The sequence below is a fragment of the Pseudophryne corroboree genome, chromosome 5 (assembly GCF_028390025.1).
Source record: "Pseudophryne corroboree isolate aPseCor3 chromosome 5, aPseCor3.hap2, whole genome shotgun sequence".
NCBI lineage: Eukaryota > Metazoa > Chordata > Amphibia > Anura > Myobatrachidae > Pseudophryne > Pseudophryne corroboree.
Window position 1 is genome coordinate 520,367,176 of NC_086448.1, and position 21,561 is coordinate 520,388,736.

Consider the following 21,561-nt stretch of genomic DNA (forward strand, 5'->3'; position numbering starts at 1 on the left):
GTCAGAGTGGGTTTCTGGCATTCGGGGAAAGGAGTCCCATGTGAAAACATGGGGCCCCTTTCAGTTCGTGGCTCGGGTCTGCGGTTTGTTATTTTATTCAAGTACCTGGATTACAAATGGTTGCCCCGAGGACCCTGGGATCCTGGATCTGGTGAGTGGAATTTATTCAACAGGTACCCCTTGGATTCTACTGGAGAAGAGGACCGACCTGCGTGTGAACATAAGGTAAGTATGTATGTATGTTTGTGTGCATGTATGTAATAAATCTTTACTTTCACGGTGTGTGTGTCTTGTCTTTTTTTGGATATTTTTTTAGTAGTAGTACTACTACAGGTACCTGCGGGCCCGTTTTTCCGCCACATGCTGGTACTTGTGGTTCTCCAAGTACCAGCATGCGGGGGAGGCTTGCTGGGACTTGTAGTACTGCTACTAAAAACAATATCTTTTCATTTTCACAAAAGGCTATCAGCCCCCCATCCGCAGCCAATTGGATGGGGGGGACAGCCTCGGGCTTCACCCCTGACCCTTGGGTGGCTGGGGGGGGGGACCCCTTGATTGAAGGGGTCCCCACTCCCCCAGGGTACCCCGGCCAGGGGTGACTAGTTGGATTTTTGATGCCACGGCCGCAGGGCACTATATAAAAGTGACCCCCGGCTGTGGCATTATATGTCCAGCTAGTGGAGCCCGGTGCTGGTTTTAAAAATACGGGGGACCCCTACTCTTTTTGTCCCCCGTATTTTTGGAACCAGGACCAGGCGCAGAGCCCGATGCTGGTTGCTTAAATATGGGGGAACCCCTGTCATTTTTTCCCCCATATTTCTGCAACCAGGATCGGCTCAAAGAGCCCGAGGCTGGTTATGCTTAGGAGGGGGGACCCCACGCAATTTTTTTTGAGAAAATAATCACTTTCCCACCCCTTCCCACTGATATACATGCACGGATCTCATGGATCCGTGCATGCCTATCCAATCACGGTAAAAAAAAGCAGGTCCGTTTTTTTTAAGCACTTTTTTACGAGTTGTAATTTTTCACGGCAGTGTTTGTTTTTTTTTTGCTTTGCACTTCTTAGTAAATTACCGAGATTCATACTTAAACAGCCGCGTTTTGACCGATGGTGTATTCATTCGTAATTTTTTTGTTGGACTTCCAAAAAATTACGAATGCCCTCATCACTGCCGTGATTATTGCTTAGTAAATTACCGAGATGGCACTTTGATGAAAAAACGGCATCTCGGTCAAAATCGGGACCTTAGTAAATTTACCCCTATGATTTTATTTTATCTCCAATTGTTTATTTGTTCCTTGCTTTAATTTTAGAGTACACGAAGGTCATAAACTGCGTAAATTTCAATAAAAGCTGGAGAAATAGAGCATTCTAAAACTTTTTTGACCAGTAGTGTATATTCCATTCTGTTAAGTCAACAAATGTATTTGCTCATATTATTAACTCTTTCACTAGAGCAATTTGTTTTTCTTAGTCTTGGCAGGCCTTTACTGGCTAGCATGCTAATAATTTCAGCCCATTGCTGATGGGTAACATTAGGGTCCATCATTTGTAGTTGACAAGGATGAACACAGAGCACAAACCAAAAGCTTCATAGGCTCATTGATTCAGATAACATAAATGCATATTTGTAACGTGGTATATTCACACACAGCCACAAGTGTCGCTCAGTATATTATAGTACAAGAAAGCAGCACTTGACCTAAATCCAATAGGAATAAATATCTAATTTAAGTGAAAATAAGATAGAAATATGGCACATGGAGATGGAAGGATTGTAGCTCAGTATATATGAACATGCACACCTATGCTATTTGTAGCTGCAGACCCAGTACAATATTACGGGAAAGACAAATCATTGCATGTTATGGGTTTTGATGTATCAAGTTGAAAAAGAGTGAAGAAGTGGACCAGTGGAGATGATGCTCATAGAAACCAATCAGCTTCTAGCTAGCATTTATCCGGTACATTCCACAAAATAATTGGTGTAAGCTGATGTTGTGGACAACTTCTTCACTGGTCCACTTGTCTACATTTTCCACTGCATGATGCATATAGCATGTTTCATGTATGAAAATGTAGTTTTCTCTGACGTCCTAGTGGATGCTGGGAACTCCGTAAGGACCATGGGGAATAGCGGCTCCGCAGGAGACTGGGCACAAAAGTAAAGCTTGAGGACTACCTGGTGTGCACTGGCTCCTCCCCCTATGACCCTCCTCCAAGCCTCAGTTAGATTTTTGTGCCCGGCCGAGAAGGGTGCACACTAGGGGCTCTCCTGAGCTTCTTAGTGAAAGTTTAGTTTTAGGTTTTTTATTTTCAGTGAGACCTGCTGGCAACAGGCTCACTGCATCGAGGGACTAAGGGGAGAAGAAGCGAACTCACCTGCGTGCAGAGTGGATTGGGCTCTTAGGCTACTGGACACCATTAGCTCCAGAGGGACCGAACACAGGCCCAGCCTCTGAGCTCGGTCCCAGAGCCGCGCCGCCGGCCCCCTTACAGAGCCAGAAGCAAGAAGAGGTCCGGAAAAATCGGCGGCAGAAGACATCCTGTCTTCACCAAGGTAGCGCACAGCACTGCAGCTGTGCGCCATTGCTCCTCAGCACACTTCGGTCACTGAGGGTGCAGGGCGCTAGGGGGGGGCGCCCTGAGCAGCAATAAAAACACCTTGGCTGGCGAAAATACATCACATATAGCCCCCAGGGCTATATGGATGAATTTTAACCCCTGCCAGATTCCACAGAAAAACGGGAGAAAAGGCAGCCGAGAAGGGGGCGGAGCCTATCTCCTCAGCACACTGGCGCCATTTTCTCTCACAGCTCCGTTGGAGGGAAGCTCCCTGGCTCTCCCCTGCAGTTACTACACTACAGAAAGGGGTTAAAAAAGAGAGGGGGGCACTAATTAGGCGCAGTATAACAATACAGCAGCTATAAGGGGAAAAACTCTTATATAAGGTTATCCCTATATATATATATTTCTCTATCGTCCTAAGTGGATGCTGGGGTTCCTGAAAGGACCATGGGGAATAGCGGCTCCGCAGGAGACAGGGCACAAAAGTAAAGCTTTTACAGGTCAGGTGGTGTGTACTGGCTCCTCCCCCCATGACCCTCCTCCAGACTCCAGTTAGATTTTTGTGCCCGGCCGAGAAGGGTGCAATTCTAGGTGGCTCTCATAAAGAGCTGCTTAGAGAGTTTAGCTTAGGTTTTTTATTTTACAGTGATTCCTGCTGGCAACAGGATCACTGCAACGAGGGACAGAGGGGAGAAGAAGTGAACTCACCTGCGTGCAGGATGGATTGGCTTCTTGGCTACTGGACATGAAGCTCCAGAGGGACGATCACAGGTACAGCCTGGATGGTCACCGGAGCCACGCCGCCGGCCCCCTCACAGATGCTGAAGCAAGAAGAGGTCCAGAATCGGCGGCTGAAGACTCCTGCAGTCTTCTTAAGGTAGCGCACAGCACTGCAGCTGTGCGCCATTTTCCTCTCAGCACACTTCACACGGCAGTCACTGAGGGTGCAGGGCACTGGGGGGGGGCGCCCTGGGAGGCAAATGAATACCTATAAAGGCTAAAAATACCTCACATATAGCCCCAGAGGCTATATGGAGATATTTACCCCTGCCTAAATGTACTAAATAGCGGGAGACGAGCCCGCCGAAAAAGGGGCGGGGCCTATCTCCTCAGCACACGGCGCCATTTTCTGTCACAGCTCCGCTGGTCAGGAAGGCTCCCAGGTCTCTCCCCTGCACTGCACTACAGAAACAGGGTATAACAGAGAGGGGGGGCAAATAAATGGCAATATATTAATATAAAAGCAGCTATAAGGGAGCACTTAATCATAAGGCTATCCCTGTCATATATAGCGTTTTTTGGTGTGTGCTGGCAGACTCTCCCTCTGTCTCCCCAAAGGGCTAGTGGGTCCTGTCTTCGTATAGAGCATTCCCTGTGTGTCTGCTGTGTGTCGGTACGTGTGTGTCGACATGTATGAGGACGTTATTGGTGTGGAGGCGGAGCAATTGCCAAATATGAGGATGTCACCTCCTAGGGGGTCGACACCAGAATGGATGCCTTTATTTGTGGAATTACGGGATAGCGTCAACTCGCTTAAGCAGTCGTTTGCCGACATGAGGCGGCCGGACACTCAATTAGTGCCTGTCCAGGCGCCTCAAACACCGTCAGGGGCTGTAAAACGCCCCTTGCCTCAGTCGGTCGACACAGACCCAGACACAGGCACTGATTCCGGTGGTGAAGGTGACGAATCAACCGTATTTTCCAGTAGGGCCACACGTTATATGATTTTGGCAATAAAGGAGATGTTACATTAAGCTGATACTACAGGTACCACTAAACAGGGTATTATGTGGGGTGTGAAAAAACTACCAGTAGTTTTTACCGAATCAGAAGAATTAAATGACGTGTGTGATGAAGCGTGGGGTGCCCCGATAAAAAACTGCTAATTTCAAAGAAGTTATTGGCTTTATACCCTTTCCCGCCAGAGGTTAGGGAGCGCTGGGAAACACCTCCTAGGGTGGACAAAGCGCTAACACGCTTATCAAAACAAGTGGCGTTACCCTCTCCTGAGACGGCCGCACTTAAAGATCCATCAGATAGGAGGATGGAAAATATCCAAAAAGGTATATACACACATGCAGGTGTTATACTACGACCAGCTATTGCGACTGCCTGGATGTGCAGTGCTGGGGTAGTTTGGTCAGAGTCCCTGATCGAAAATATTGATACCCTGGACAGGGACAATATTTTACTGTCGTTAGAACAAATAAAGGATGCATTTCTTTATATGCGTGATGCACAGAGAGATATCTGCACACTGGCATCACGGGTAAGTGCTATGTCCATTTCGGCCAGAAGAGCTTTATGGACACGACAGTGGACAGGCGATGCGTAGAGGAGTTATTTGGGGTCGGTCTATCGGATTTGGTGGCCACGGCTACGGCCGGGAAATCCACCTTTCTACCTCAAGTCACTCCCCAACAGAAAAAGGCACCGACCTTTCAACCGCAGCCCTTTCGTTCCTTTAAAAATAAGAGAGCAAAGGGCTATTCATATCTGCCACGAGGCAGAGGACGAGGGAAGAGACAGCAACAGGCAGCTCCTTCCCAGGAACAGAAGCCCTCCCCGGCTTCTACAAAAGCCTCAGCATGACGCTGGGGCTTCGCAAGCGGACTCGGGGGCGGTAGGCGGTCGTCTCAAGAATTACAGCGCGCAGTGGGCTCACTCGCAGGTAAATCCCTGGATCCTGCAGATAATATCTCAGGGGTACAGGTTGAAATTAGAGACAGAGCCACCTCGCCGTTTCCTGAAGTCTGCTTTACCAACGTCCCCCTCAGAAAGGGAGACGGTTTTGGAAGCCATTCACAAGCTGTATTCTCAGCGGGTGATAGTCAAGGTACCTCTTCTACAACAAGGGAAGGGGTATTATTCCACTCTTTTTGTGGTACCGAAGCCGGATGGCTCGGTAAGGCCTATTCTAAATCTGAAGTCCTTGAACCTGTACATAAAGAAGTTCAAGTTCAAGATGGAGTCACTCAGAGCAGTGATAGCGAACCTGGAAGAAGGGGACTTTATGGTATCCTTGGACATCAAGGATGCGTATCTCCACGTTCCAATTACCCCTCACACCAGGGGTACCTCAGGTTCGTTGTACAAAACTGTCACTATCAGTTTCAGACGCTGCCGTTTGGTTTGTCCACGGCACCTCGGGTCTTTACAAAGGTAATGGCCGAGATAATATTTCTTCTTCGAAGAAAAGGCGTATTAATTATCCCATACTTGGACGATCTCCTAATAAGGGCAAGGTCCAGAGAACAGCTAGAGATGGGTTTAGCACTATCTCAAGAGGTGCTAAAGCAGCACGGATGGATTCTGAATATTCCAAAATCCCAATTAATGCCGACAACTCGTCTGCTGTTCCTGGGGATGATTCTGGACACCGTTCAGAAAAAGGTTTTTCTTCCCGAAGAAAAAGCCAAGGAGTTATCTGACCTGGTCAGGAACCTCCTAAAACCAGGAAAGGTGTCTGTACATCAATGCACAAGAGTCCTGGGAAAAAAATGGTAGCTTCTTACGAAGCAATCCCTTTCGGCAGATTCCATGCAAAGGGATCTGTTGGACAAATGGTCAGGGTCGCATCTTCAGATGCACCTGCGGATAACCCTGTCGCCGAGGACAAGGGTATCCCTTCTGTGGTGGTTACAGGAGGCTCATCTATTGGAGGGCCGCAGATTCGGCATGCAGGATTGGATCCTGGTGACCACGGATGCCAGCCTGAGAGGCTGGGGAGCAGTCACACAGGGAAGAAATTTCCAGGGAGTGTGGTCGAGCCTGAAAAAGTCTCTTCACATAAGCATTCTGGAACTAAGAGCAATCTACAATGCTCTAAGCCAGGCGGAACCTCTGCTTCAAGGAAGACCGGTGTTGATCCAGTCGGACAACATCACGGCAGTCGCCCATGTAAACAGACAGGGCGGCACAAGAAGCAGGAGGGCAATGGCAGAAGCTGCCAGGATCCTTCGCTGGGCGGAGAATCACGTGATAGCACTGTCAGCAGTATTCATCCCGGGCGTGGACAACTGGGAAGCAGACTTCCTCAGCAGACACGACCTTCACCCGGGAGAGTGGGGACTTCATCCAGAAGTTTTCCACATGCTATTAAACCGTTGGGTAAAACCAATGGTGGACATGATGGCGTCTCGCCTCAACAAAACACTGGACAGGTATTGCGCCAGGTCAAGAGATCCGCAGGCAATAGCTGTGGACGCGCTGGTAACACCTTGGGTGTACCAGTCGGTATATGTGTTTCCTCCTCTGCCTCTCATACCAAAGGTATTGAGGATTATACGGCAAAGAGGAGTAAGACTAGTGGCTCCGGATTGGCCAAGAAGGACTTGGTACCGGGAACTTCAAGAGATGGTCACGGACGATCCGTGGCCTCTACTTCTGAGAAGGGACCTGCTTCAGCAGGGTCCTTGTCTTTTTCAAGACTTACCGCGGCTGCGTTTGACGGCATGGCGTTTGAATGCCAGATCCTAAAAGGAAAAGGCATTCCAGAAGAAGTCATTCCTACCTTGATAAGGGCAAGGAAGGAAGTCACCGCGAAGCATTATCGCCGTATTTGGCGAAAATATGTTGCGTGGTGCGAGCAGCGGAGTGCTCCGATGGAGGAATTTCAACTGGGTCGTTTTCCTACATTTCCTGCAATCAGGATTGTCTATGGGTCTCAAATTGGGATCTATTAAGGTTCAAATTTCGGCCCTATCAATATTCTTCCAAAAAGAATTGGCCTCAGTCCCTGAGGCCCAGATTTTTATCAAAGGAGTACTGCATATACAGCCTCCTGTGGTGCCTAAGGTGGCACCGTGGGATCTAAATGTAGTTTTAGATTTCCTCAAATCCAATTGGTTTGAACCACTAAAGAATGTGGATTTGAAATATCTCACATGGAAAGTGACTATGTTACTGGCCCTGGCTTCGGCCGGGAGAGTATCTGAACTGGCGGCTTTGTTTTATAAAAGCCCTTATTTAATTTTCCATTCGACATAGGGCAGAGCTGCGGACGCGTCCGCATTTTCTCCCTAAGGTGGTATCAGCGTTTCACCTGAACCAGCCTATTGTAGTGCCTGCGGCTACAGACGACTTGAAGGACTCCAAGTTGCTGGACGTTGTCAGAGCCTTAAAAATATACATTTAAAGGACGGCTGGAGTCAGAAAATCTGACTCGCTGTTTATACTGTATGCACCCAACAAGTTGGGTGCACCTGCTTCTAAGCAGTCGATTGCTCGTTGGATTTGTAACAAAATTCAACTTGTACATTCTGTGGCAGGCCTGCCACAGCCTAAATCTGTTAAGGCCCATTCCGCAAGGAAGGTGGGCTCATCTTGGGCGGCTGCCCGAGGGGTCTCGGCATTACAACTCTGCCGAGCAGCTACGTGGTCAGGGGAGAACACGTTTGTAAATTTTTACAAATTTGATACCCTGGCAAAGGAGGACCTGGAGTTCTCTCATTCGGTGCTGCAGAGTCATCCGCACTCTCCCGCCCGTTTGGGAGCTTTGGTATAATCCCCATGGTCCTTTCAGGAACCCCAGCATCCACTTAGGACGATAGAGAAAATAAGAATTTACTTACCGATAATTCTATTTCTCGGAGTCCGTAGTGGATGCTGGGCGCCCATCCCAAGTGCGGATTATCTGCAATACTTGTACATAGTTATTGTTAACTAATTCGGGTTATTGTTTAGGAAGCCATCTTTCAGAGGCTCCTCTGTTATCATACTGTTAACTGGGTTTAGATCACAAGTTGTACGGTGTGATTGGTGTGGCTGGTATGAGTCTTACCCGGGATTCAAAATCCTCCCTTATTGTGTACGCTCGTCCGGGCACAGTACCTAACTGGAGTCTGGAGGAGGGTCATGGGGGGAGGAGCCAGTACACACCACCTGACCTGTAAAAGCTTTACTTTTGTGCCCTGTCTCCTGCGGAGCCGCTATTCCCCATGGTCCTTTCAGGAACCCCAGCATCCACTACGGACTCCGAGAAATAGAATTATCGGTAAGTAAATTCTTATTATATATATAGTGCTCTGGTGTGTGCTGGCATACTCTCCCTCTGTCTCCCCAAAGGGCTAGTGGGGTCCTGTCCTCTATCAGAGCATTCCCTGTGTGTGTGCTGTGTGTCGGTACGTTGTGTCGACATGTATGAGGAGGAAAATGAGGTGGAGGCGGAGCAATTGCCTGTAACAGAGATGTCACCCCCTAGGGAGTCGACACCTGAGTGGATGAGCTTATGGAAGGAATTATGTGACAGTGTCAGCTCCTTACAAAAGATTGATGACATGAGACAGCCGGCGACTCAGCCTGTGCCTGTCTAGGTGTCTCAAAAGCCATCTGGGGCTCTAAAACGCCCGTTACCGCAGATGGCAGATACAGACGCCGACATGGATACTGACTCCAGTGTCGACGATTAAGAGACGAATGTGACTTCCAGTAGGGCCACACGTTACATGATTGAGGCTATGGAAAATGTTTTTACACATTTCTGATAATACCAGTACCACTAAAAAGGGTATTATGTTATGTGAGAAAAAACTGCCTGTAGTTTTTCCTGCATCTGAGGAATTAAATGAAGTGTGTGATGATGCGTGGGTTTCCCCCGATAAAAACTGTTAATTCCTAAAAAGTTATTAGCATCATACCCCTTCCCGCCAGAGGATAGGGCACGTTGGGAAACACCCCTTAGGGTGAATAAAGCGCTCACACGCTTGTCTAAACAGGTGGCACTACCGTCCCCGGATACGGCCGCCCTTAAGGAACCTGCTGACAGAAAGCAGTAAAATATCCTAAAATGTATATACACTCACACGGGTGTGATACTGCGACCAGCAATCGCCTCAGCCTGGATGTGCAGTGCTGGGGTGGCTTGGTCGGATTCCCTGACTGACAATATTGATACCCTAGATAGGGACAGTATATTACTAACTATAGAGCATTTAAAAGATGCATTTCTATATATGCGTGATGCACAGAGGGATATTTGCCGACTGGCATCAAGAGTAAGTGCGCTGTCCATTTCTGCCAGAAGAGGGTTATGGACAAGACAGTGGTCAGGTGATGCTGATTCCAAAAGGCTTATGGAAGTATCGCCTTATAAAAGGGAGGAGTTATTTGGGGTAGGTCTAACAGACCTGGTGGCCACGGCAACGGCTGGAAAATCCACATTTTTACCCCAGGTAGCTTCTCAACCTAAGAAGACGCCGTATTATCAGGCGCAGTCCTTTCGGCCCCATAAGGGCAAGCGGGCAAAAGGCGCCTCATTTCTGCCACGTGGCAGAGGGAGAGGAAAAAGGCTGCAGCAAACAGCCAATTCCCAGGAACAAAAGCCCTCTCCCGCCTCCGCAAAGTCCTCAGCATGACGCTGGGGCTTTACAAGCGGTCTCAGGCACGGTGGGGGCCCGTCTCAAGAAATTCGAGACGTCTCCCCCTCGCCGTTTCATAAAGTCTGCTTTACCGACGTCTCCCTCAGACAGGGAGACAGTATTGCAAGCCATTCACAGGCTGTATTCCCAGCAGGTGATAATCAAGGTACCCCTCCTGCAACAGGGAAAGGGGTACTATTCCACACTATTTGTGGTACCGAAGCCGGACGGCTCGGTGAGACCAATTTTAAATCTAAAATCCTTGAACACTTACATACAAAGGTTCAAATTCAAGATGGAGTCACTCAGAGCAGTGATTGCAAACCTGGAAGAAGGGGACTATATGGTCTCTCTGGACATCAAAGATGCTTACCTACATGTCCCAATTTACCCTTCTCCAAGGGTACCTCAGGTTTGTGGTACAGAACTGTCACTATCAGTTTCAGACACTGCCGTTTGGATTGTCCACGGCACCCCGGGTCTTTACCAAGGTAATGGCCGAAATGATGATACTCCTTCGAAAGAAGGGAGTTTTAGTTATCCCTTACTTGGACGATCTCCTGATAAGGGCAAGATCCAGGGAACAGTTGGAAGTCGGGGTAGCACTATCTCAGATAGTGCTGCGGCAGCACGGTTGGATTCTCAATATTCCAAAATCGCAGCTGATCCCGACGACACGCCTTCTATTCCTAGGGATGATCCTGGACACAGTCCAGAAAAAGGTGTTTTCTCCCGGAGGAGAAAGCCAGGGAGTTATCCGAACTAGTCAGAAACCTCCTAAAACCAGGCCAAGTATCAGTGCACAAGGGTCCTGGGAAAAATGGTGGCTTCCTACGAAGCAATTCCATTCGGCAGATTCCACGCAAGAACTTTCCAGTGGGACCTGCTGGACAAATGGTCCGGATTGCATCTTCAGATGCATCAGCGGATAACCCTGTCACCAAAGACAAGGGTGTCTCTCCTGTGGTGGTTGCAGAGTGCTCATCTTCTAGAGGGCCGCAGATTCGGCATTCAGGACTGGGTCCTGGTGACCACGGATGCCAGCCTGCGAGGCTGGGGAGCAGTCACACAGGGAAGAAATTTCCAGGGCTTGTGGTCAAGCCTGGAGACATCACTTCACATAAATATTTTGGAGCTAAGGGCCATTTACAATGCCCTAAGCCAAGCAAGACCTCTGCTTCAAGGTCAGCCGGTGCTGATCCAGTCGGACAACATCACGGCAGTCGCCCACGTAGACAGACAGGGCGGCACAAGAAGCAGGAGGGCAATGGCAGAAGCTGCAAGGATTTTTCGCTGGGCGGAAAATCATGTGAGAGCACTGTCAGCAGTGTTCATTCCGGGAGTGGACAACTGGGAAGCAGACTTCCTCAGCAGGCACGACCTTCACCCGGGAGAGTGGGGACTTCACCCAGAAGTCTTCCACATGATTGTAAACCATTGGGAAAAACCAAAGGTAGACATGATGGCGTCCCGCCTAAACAAAAAATTGGACAGGTATTGCGCCAGGTCAAGGGACCCTCAGGCAATAGCTGTGGACGCTCTGGTAACACCGTGGGTGTACCAGTCAGTGTATGTGTTCCCTCCTCTTCCTCTCATACCAAAAGTACTGAGAATTATAAGACGGAGGGGAGTAAGAACTATACTCGTGGCTCTGGATTGGCCAAGAAGGACTTGGTACCCGGAACTTCAAGAGATGCTCACGGACGACCCGTGGCCTCTACCTCTAAGAAGGGACCTGCTCCAGCAAGGACCCTGTCTATTCCAAGACTTACCGCGGCTGCGTTTGACGGCAGGGCGGTTGAACGTCGGATCCTGAAGGAAAAAGGCATTCCGGATGAAGTCATCCCTACCCTGGTCAAGCCAGGAAGGATGTAACCGCAAAGCATTATCACCGCATTTGGCGAAAATATGTTGCGTGGTGCGAGGCCAGTAAGGCCCCGATGGAGGAATTTCAACTAGGTCGATTCCTGCATTTCCTGTAAACAGGAGTGTCTATGGGCCTAAAATTGGGGTCCATTAAGGTTCAAATTTCGGCCCTGTCAATTTTCTTCCAGAAAGAACTAGCTTCACTACCTGAAGTTCAGACGTCTGTAAAAGGGGTACTGCATATACAGCCTCCTTTTGTGCCTCCAGTGGCACCTTGGGATCTCAATGTAGTTTTGGGGTTCCTAAAGTCACATTGGTTTGAACCACTTGAATCTGTGGAGTTAAAATATCTCACATGGAAAGTGGTCATGTTGTTGGCCCTGGCCTCGGCCAGGCACGTGTCAGAATTGGCGGGCTTTATCCTGTAAAAGCCCTTATCTGATCTTCCATTCAGACAGGGCGGAATTGAGGACTCGTCCTCATTTTCTCCCTAAGGTGGTTTCAGTGTTTCATCTGAACCAACCTATTGTGGTACCTGCGGCTACTAGTGACTTGGAGGACTCCAAGTTGTTGGACGTAGTCAGGGCCTTTAAAATATATGTTTCCAGGACGGCTGGAGTCAGGAAATCTGACTCGCTGTTTATCCTGTATGCACCCAACAAGCTGGGTGCTCCTGCTTCTAAGCAGACTATTGCTCGTTGGATTTGTAGTACAATTCAGCTTGCACATTCTGTGGCAGGCCTGCCACAGCCAAAATCTGTAAAAGCCCATTCCACAAGGAAGGTGGGCTCATCTTGGGCGGCTGCCCGAGGGGTCTCGGCGTTACAACTTTGCCGAGCAGCTACTTGGTCAGGGGCAAACACGTTTGCTAAATTCTACAAATTTGATACCCTGGCTGAGGAGGACCTGGAGTTCTCTCATTCGGTGCTGCAGAGTCATCCGCACTCTCCCGCCCGTTTGGGAGCTTTGGTATATTCCCCATGGTCCTTACGGAGTTCCCAGCATCCACTAGGACGTCAGAGAAAATAAGAATTTACTTACCGATAATTCTATTTCTCGTAGTCCGTAGTGGATGCTGGGCGCCCATCCCAAGTGCGGATTGTCTGCAATACTTGTACATAGTTATTGTTACAAAAATCGGGTTATTATTGTTGTGAGCCATCTTTTCAGAGGCTCCTCTGTTATCATGCTGTTAACTGGGTTCAGATCACAGGTTGTACGGTGTGATTGGTGTGGCTGGTATGAGTCTTACCCGGGATTCAAAATCCTTCCTTATTGTGTACGCTCGTCCGGGCACAGTATCCTAACTGAGGCTTGGAGGAGGGTCATAGGGGGAGGAGCCAGTGCACACCAGGTAGTCCTAAAGCTTTACTTTTGTGCCCAGTCTCCTGCGGAGCCGCTATTCCCCATGGTCCTTACGGAGTTCCCAGCATCCACTACGGACTACGAGAAATAGAATTATCGGTAAGTAAATTCTTATTTTTTTTTAAAGATATTTCCTCAATGCATCATTTCTGTCAGTGCCTCCTCTTGTAAGAGGTGACTATTTTCTGGTAGAGAACTTTATTTTTTCTTGTGAATCTATTTTATTTTACCCTGGGTGACATATACACAGTCATAAATCTTTATGCATTTGCTTTATTTCTATTAAGTATCCTTCACATGAAACCTCTGCTTCCTTTTGTAAGGCCTGCTCCTTTGTTGAAGAATGTCCAGTTGTCAGATTCTAAGGCCCGAGAGATTTACTTGGACGTTATACACTACATGAGAAGAATGTACCAGGATGCCAGGCTTGTGCATGCAGATCTCAGTGAATTTAACATGCTGTAAGTGAGCTAATTTGTCAGTAATTGGCATGTGATGCTTAGTGGAGCAATTGATGTCTGGAGGGTAAATCTTAGAAAGATTCATAAGCTTTATGGAAGGTCTTTGTGTATAGCAGGCCTGGCCAACCTGTGGCTCTCCAGCTGTTGTGGAACTACACATCCCAGCATGCCCTGTCACAGTTTTTGCATTCCCTAATAACAAAACTGTGGCAGGGCATGCTGGGATTTGTAATTTCACAGCATATGGAGAGCCACAGGTTGTCCAGGCCTGGTGTATAGTAACACAAGGTTCTCAGCTTGCCTGTGTGCTGATATTGCAAGAATTCAGAAGTTTAGAGTATAGGAAAAAACTATAGACTATGGGCGATATCTAATTACCTGCGGTCAATGACTGCTGGTAATTTCTTTGACGGGGTTCTATCCAATTAATTCTGATGAGCCGCAGCTTATCAGGGATTTTGTTTCACCTGCCTCGGTCAGGTGAAACCAAATTCTAGAAAGCAGCTCAGTTTTCCTGCTGAACTTGTGTGTTTTCATGAGAAAATGTTTGTCTTTTTTACCGGCAATCTTAATTGTATAACCTGTATAATAATAATTGTGAAACATTTGGAAAAATCGCCCCCAAAAAATAATCTATTTTTCTCTCCCGATGTTTTAACACGGGTAATCGGATACCCTCCTATGGGACTTAGTTTTTTCACTGCAAATTCATCTGAATGTACACAGCATTGACTACCTATGGGCGATTCAGAGTCTCTTGCATATCATCTCTCCATTTGATGCTGAATAAGTGTAAATGAGTTGCAAGTGGGTATTGCAACTTAGCTGGGTACACACTACAGCATTAAATCGATAAATGACTGACCATCGCGCCAACTACGCGGCCAGTTCTGGTAAGCATACACACTTAGCGATCGGACACTTGAAATGTTGATCTAGACATCACAACTGGTTGGGCATTTGAATTTGTCCTTTCAGCTGTGACGTCAGTGTTAGCGGTCCCTGAAGTCAGTGTATGGGCGGTTGGAGGTTCACCCGCTGATATATCTGCAAGATATATCTGCGTCGACTGTGCTGCAGAGCCGACACAGGAGGTCTGTGAGCGAGGTTGTTCACAGACCTAATGGGTGCACATACCCACTGATCCGCTACCAGTATATCGTCCGTTCGATAGAATGGATGATGTATCGACCAGAGTGTACCAGGCCTAAGTGTTACAGGAGAGTGGGCTATTCAGAGTTGAGCATATGCAGAGATCTGTCTGATGTTAGAGAGCTGCATTGCACCAAGGATAGGGCTGGAGTAAATGCGAGTTGGGATGATAGCTGCTTTCACAACAGATGGATAGAGGCAGCATAGATGTATCTGACTGAATACATGCTAAGAGTCACATTTATTTCCAAGCATTCAATGCTGGCACATCTGTGACTGACTTCCATGGATCTCTAAATCAGGCCCAGTGTCGTTATATTGTATTTTTTGCTGTGTTTCCAGCTTACTTGTATAAAGCTATTTCTACGTAATCATATATGTCAATAAATCCTCACCTGTAATGCAGACCACACATAAGCCCGTCATGCATCTCAGACATAAACAATCAGAATCATGTTCCAGTTTGGTGCCACATGTGCATGGTCACATTGGGTGAGATTCGGCTAGTCAGAGCTGTGGCTAAGTATGCAGCTTGTTTCCGAGGTCTCCTCTGTGCAGGCAGAAAATGTAACGCTTTGGGGCCAGGTTTACGGAAAAATTGGGACAAATAGCTAAATCAATATATGCTCTGCCAATTTAAGAACATCGGTAGTGTTCCCAGCATAACTTGTATTTTGTAGTGGCATATTATTTTTTGGGTGTTATATACACATCATTCTTCGTGCAGTACTGAGCTTTTCCAGATTCTGTTAATCCTTGTTGGTATTACAGCATTTCTAGGCATCAAATGATGGTAACGCTTGCTGGTAGCTGTAAGTAACATTTGTTTTTTCTGTGTGTGTCTCCTATGGTTTAACTAAATATGATTATTTTTTATTCTGTTCAGATTTAACAATGGACAGGTATATATAATTGATGTATCTCAGTCAGTGGAACATGATCACCCGCATGCTTTGGAATTCCTACGGAAGGACTGTGGTAATGTAAATGGTGAGTTATAGATCTCTTTATCGAATTCTAACCACTCTGTATGTGCAGTAAGAGGCCGCACACTATAAGTTAGATACCACCCTCCAGGAGTCATTGCTTTGGGTAAAAACAATTACCAGCATTCCCTTTATAGCCACCTATTTATTCCAGTGCCCTTCAGAAGATGTGGGAACACCACCTTTTTTTTTTTTTTTTTTTGCATACTGAGTGCTATTGGCCTAATTCAGCAAGTCTGCCCTGTATGCTGGGTCTTGCTCCCCTCCCCACTCCACTCCGCAAACATGCTAGTGCATCACGTGTAGGGTTGCCCCCTGCCTACGCAGCCTAGCTGCAAATTCAGACATCTACCCACCATCTTTTTGATCGCTGCGGCTGCGTGTGACATCACGCAGCCCCATCGACCCGCCCCAGCAATTGTCCAGACCGTGACCCTTAAACAGGGTGTCGACGCCCACTAAATGCTACGTCGACGCCACATTCCAACCCCCCCCCCCCCCTCCAGTTCTTAAACTGCGTTCTGAAGAGAACACAGTTTAAGACCTCATGCATGCGCTGATGTGTTGAAATTGCTCCATAGTGATTTCAGCAAATCCACATGTCCTACTGAATCAACCCCTATGCATGCTCCCAGCAGGTGACTCCCTTACCCCTTCCCCTGTCTCTACTAAAACCATGGAGGAAATGATTGTTGGTTGCTTTACTGAGTCTCTAGTCATGATAGTGTCACACTGGGAAAGCCAGACACTAGAAATATTTCTCCAAAGGCGCAAGATGATCTGTGTTAGACTTTGTGGATTCAGAGGTTTGTAGTTGGAGGAATGTACAATGAACAGAATGCAGTGTGAATGAGGACAAAGGTATATACAAGCAAGCAAATGAGTCTCCTCTGCAGGCAACCCTGTTATAAAGCACTTGCAGAAGCATTTGTCTATTTTTAGTCCAGCCAGTGGTCCTGTGTGATAAAGGGGCACAACAACTTATTAGCCATCTGACTCCTGGCTCTCTTTGAATCACCTTCCTCTCAGGAAAGTACTTTTTACTTTCTTTTATTTAATTTGTACGGTCTGCTGTCCCTGGCTAATTTTGAATTTGCAGATACGTGTAGTTTGCGGATGTGTATGGCTCTTTAAGTCCATTCTGCAGATGAAGGGCACCTATCCCATGCCCCCAACACACATACTCTCTCCATCAACCAGTCACAGCATGTCTTTCTTTGTCTCTGTACTCAACCAAACTTTCTTCTTCTAGCATCCACTGGCAGTTTTGTTGGGTAGAGCGCTGGCTGAGGACTTCAGGCCCTAAAATATTAATGCCCTTATTTATCAATGAGTGATAAATTTCACTGTGAGTGATAAATTGCACCAGCCAATCAGCTCCTAACTGTCATTTTTCAAACCCAGCCTGTGACATGGAAGTTAGGAGTGGATTGGCTGGTGCAATTTATCACTCACAGTGAAAATTATCACTCATTGATAAATAAGGGCATAAATGTTAGGTTCTACCCACTCTATCCCCTCCCACATGCACCTCATACTCTGTTTACAGCTTGTCTGCCAGAGTGGGACAGCTAGTTAGATGAGCGGGTGTGCTCTTCTCTCTCCAGCTCCACAGAGAGCCACCACTTCACTATCTAAGATATAGCGGTGGCAACACTAGACTGCAAGTCCTCTTCCCAGGATCCCGGTCCACAGCACCACTGAAGGGTGTCTTTGTGACATCTGCTGATTCTGATGACTGAATTTGTTAACGGGCAACAGCAGGAGAGGGGTTTTAAGCCTTTTCTGGCGCCATGATCTGCCCTCTTCTAGTGAGGCATGACGGTTGACCACTTCCCCCTCTCTACTTGGCAGGCTGAGGTGTTTGATTCCTAGGATTGCCTGTTAGCAGAGCAGAGAAGTGAAAATGGTGGTTATATGTGGGGATTAATACATGGTTTTTTTCTCATACGTCCTAGAGGATGCTGGGGACTCCGTAAGGACCATGGGGTATAGACTGGATCCGCAGGGGATATGGGCACACTATAAGACTTTGAATGGGTGTGAACTGGCTCCTCCCTCTATGCCCCTCCTCCAGACCTCAGTTAGACTCTGTACCCAGGAGTGACTAGGCACACACTAGGGGAGCTCTACTGAGTTTCTCTAAAGACTTTATGTTAGGTTTTTTATTTTCAGGGAGACCTGCTGGCTACAAGCTGCCTGCTTCGTGGGAGTGAGGGGAGAGAAGTCAGACCTAGTTCTTTTTAGTTCAAGGGCTCTGCTTCTTAGGCTACTGGACACCATTAGCTCCAGAGGGTTCGATCACTTGGTTCGCCTAGCTGCTTGTTCCCGGAGCCGCGCCGTCAACGCCCTCACAGAAGCCAGAAGAAGGAAGCCGGGTGAGTATTAGAAGAACAGAAGACTTCAGTGGCGGCAGAAGACTTCAGTAACGGAGGTACAGCGCGGCGGTCGCGCTGCGCTCCATGCTCCCACACACCAACGGCACTTCACAGGGTGCAGGGCGCTGGGGGGAGCGCCCTGGGCAGCTGGTTACTGAGGGTCAAACACGCGGGAAAGAGTGGAATATTCGGTGCCCGGGCACCGTGTCCGATACCCCCACCAGTGAAAGCAGCGGTCACGCTGCGCGCCATTGCGCCTACACACCCAACGTCTTTCCGAGGGTGCAGGGCGCAGGGGGGGGCGCCCTGAGCAGCAATATGTACCTCTCTGAGGGTGGCATAAGAGCATATATACAGTATGTAGGTGCTGTTTATGGACCCCCACCGGTTTAAAAGCAATGTTATTAACGGGGCTGAAGCGCGCCGGGAAGGGGCTGAGCTTAGCCCTTACAACAGATTCAGTGCCATTTTTCTTTGTGTCCCCGCCAAAGAAGTGTATACTGTAAAAACGAGGGGGGACACAGAGTTGTTAGTGCTATATTGAGAGAAATATATCACTGTTTTCGATAATGGGTGTATAATCATTATTGTTGTGCATATAAGTCCGTGGGTTCCCTGTCAGATGTACCCACTATAGCTTGTTAGCCCACATGTGTCGACATGCGGGAGTGCTCTGTCACAAGTAGCTGTGGGGATCGCTGTCGGCATCGCCAACGCCTGTTGGTACTTAAATCAGCAGATACAGTGTCAGCAGGTCGGTACTGGATGTTTCTCTAACGTCCTAAGTGGATGCTGGGGACTCCGTCAGGACCATGGGGTTTAGCGGCTCCGCAGGAGACAGGGCACAATAATAAAAGCTTTAGGATCAGGTGGTGTGCACTGGCTCCTCCCCCTATGACCCTCCTCCAAGCCTCAGTTAGATCTTTGTGCCCGGCCGAGAAGGGTGCAATCTAGGTGGCTCTCCTGAGCTGCTTAGAATAAAAGTTTAAGTTAGGTTTTTTATTTTCAGTGAGTCCTGCTGGCAACAGGCTCACTGCTACGAGGGACTTAGGGGAGAGAAGTAAACTCACCTGCGTGCAGGATGGATTTGCTTCTTAGGCTACTGGACACCATTAGCTCCAGAGGGAGTCGGAACACAGGTCTCACCCTGGGGTTCGTCCCGGAGCCGTGCCGCCGACCCCCCTTGCAGATGCCGAAGTTGAAGAGGTCCAGAGGTCCAGAAACAGGCGGCAGAAGACTTTCAGTCTTCATAAGGTAGCGCACAGCACTGCAGCTGTGCGCCATTGTTGTCAGCACACTTCATACCAGCGGTCACTGAGGGTGCAGGGCGCTGGGGGGGGCGCCCTGGGCAGCAATGTATTATACCTTTTTTATGGCTAAAATACATCACATATAGCCCTTGAGGCTATATGGATGTATTTAACCCCTGCCAGATCTCACAAACTCCGGGAGAAGAGCCCGCCGTTTTAGGGGGCGGGGCCTATTCTCCTCAGCACACGGCGCCATTTTCCTGCTCAGCTCTGCTGTGAGGAAGGCTCCCAGGCTCTCCCCTGCACTGCACTACAGAAACAGGGTTAAAACAGAGAGGAGGGGCACTTATTTGGCGATATGATTACATATGTGAAAATGCTATAAGGGAGAACACTTGTATAAGGGGTTGTCCCTGTATAATTATAGCGTTTTTGGTGTGTGCTGGCAAACTCTCCCTCTGTCTCCCCAAAGGGCTAGTGGGGTCCTGTCCTCTATCAGAGCATTCCCTGTGTGTGTGCTGTGTGTCGGTACGTGTGTGTCGACATGTAGGAGGACGATGTTGGTGAGGAGGCGGAGCAAATTGCCTGTATTGGTGATGTCACTCTCTAGGGAGTCGACACCGGAATGGATGGCTTATTTAGGAATTACGTGATAATGTCAACACGATGCAAGGTCGGTTGACGACATGAGACGGCCGGCAAACAAATTAGTACCTGTCCAGGCGTCTCAGACACCGTCAGGGGCTTGTAAAAACGCCCATTTACCTCAGTTGGTCGACACAGACACAGACACGGACACTGACTTCAGTGTCGACGGTGAAGAAACAAACGTATTTTCCTTTAGGGCCACACGTTACATGTTAAGGGCAATGAAGGAGGTGTTACATATTTCTGATACTACAAGTACCACAAATAAGGGTATTATGTAGGGTGGGAATAATCTACTTGTAGTTTTTCCTGAATCAGATAAATTAAAGTGTGTGATGATACGTGGGTTTCCTCCGATAGAAAATTATTGGAGGTATACCTTTTCCCGCCAGAAGTGAGGGCGAGTTGGAAAACACACCTTAGGGTGGATAAGGCGCTCACACGCTTATAAAAACAAGTGGCGTTACCGTCTCCAGATACGGCCGCCCTCAAAGAGCCAGCTGATAGGAAGCTGAAAAATATCCTAAAAAGTATATACACACATACTGGTGTTATACTACGACCAGCAATCGCCTCAGCCTGGATGTGCAGCGCTGGGGGGGCTTGGTCGGATTTCCTGACTGAAAATATTGATACCCTTGACAGGAACAATATTTTATTGACTATAGAGCATTTTAAGGATGCATTTCTATATATGCGAGATGCGCAGAGGGATATTTGCATTCTGGCATCAAGAGTAGATGTGATGTCCATATCTGCCAGACGATGTTTATAGACACGACAGTGGTCAGGTGATGCAGATTCCAGACGGCACATGGAAGTATTGCCGTATAAAGGGGCGGTCCATCGGACCTGGTGGCCATGGCAACAGCTGGAAAATCCACTTTTGTTACCCCAAGTCACATCTCAGCAGAAAAGGACACAGTCTTTTCAGTCTCAGTCCTTTCGTACCCATAAAGGCAGGCGGGCAAAAGGCCAGTCATATCTGCCCAGGGTTAGAGGAAAGGGAAGAAGACTGCAGCAGGCAGCCCATTCCCAGGAACAGAAGTCCTCCACAGCTTCTGCCAAGTCCGCAGCATGACGCTGGGGCCATACAAGCGGACTCAGGTGCGGTGGGGGGTCATCTCAAGAGTTTCAGCACGCAGTGGGCTCACTCGCAAGTGGACTCCTGGATCCTACACGTAGTATTTCAGGTGTACATTGGAAATTCGAGACGTCTTCCCCTCACAAGTTCCTGAAGTCTGCTTTACCAACGTCTCCCTCCGACAGGGAGGCAGTATTGGAAAAAAATTCACAGGCTGTATTCCCAGCAGGTGATAATCAAAGTACCCCTCCTACAACAAGGGAAGGGGTATTATTCCACACTATATTGTGGTACTGAAGCCAAACGGCTCGGTGAGATCTAAAAGATTTGAACAATTACATACAAGGGTTCAAATCAAGATGGAGTCACTCAGAGCAGTGATAGCGAACCAGGACGATATGGTGTCACTGGATATCAGGGACGCTTACCTACATGTCCAAA

At 48.0% G+C, this 21,561-nt stretch overlaps 1 protein-coding gene across 1 annotated transcript in view; it reads left to right on the plus strand.

The window, feature by feature from the left end:
• The window catches only part of RIOK1 (RIO kinase 1), a 207,602-nt gene that overhangs the window by 107,105 nt on the left and 78,936 nt on the right, over positions 1–21,561 (plus strand). The window contains exons 10-11 of the mRNA XM_063923108.1: positions 13,485–13,622; positions 15,661–15,764. Coding sequence (XP_063779178.1) covers positions 13,485–13,622; positions 15,661–15,764 — 242 coding nt within the window. The remainder of the gene's footprint in view (positions 1–13,484; positions 13,623–15,660; positions 15,765–21,561) is intronic.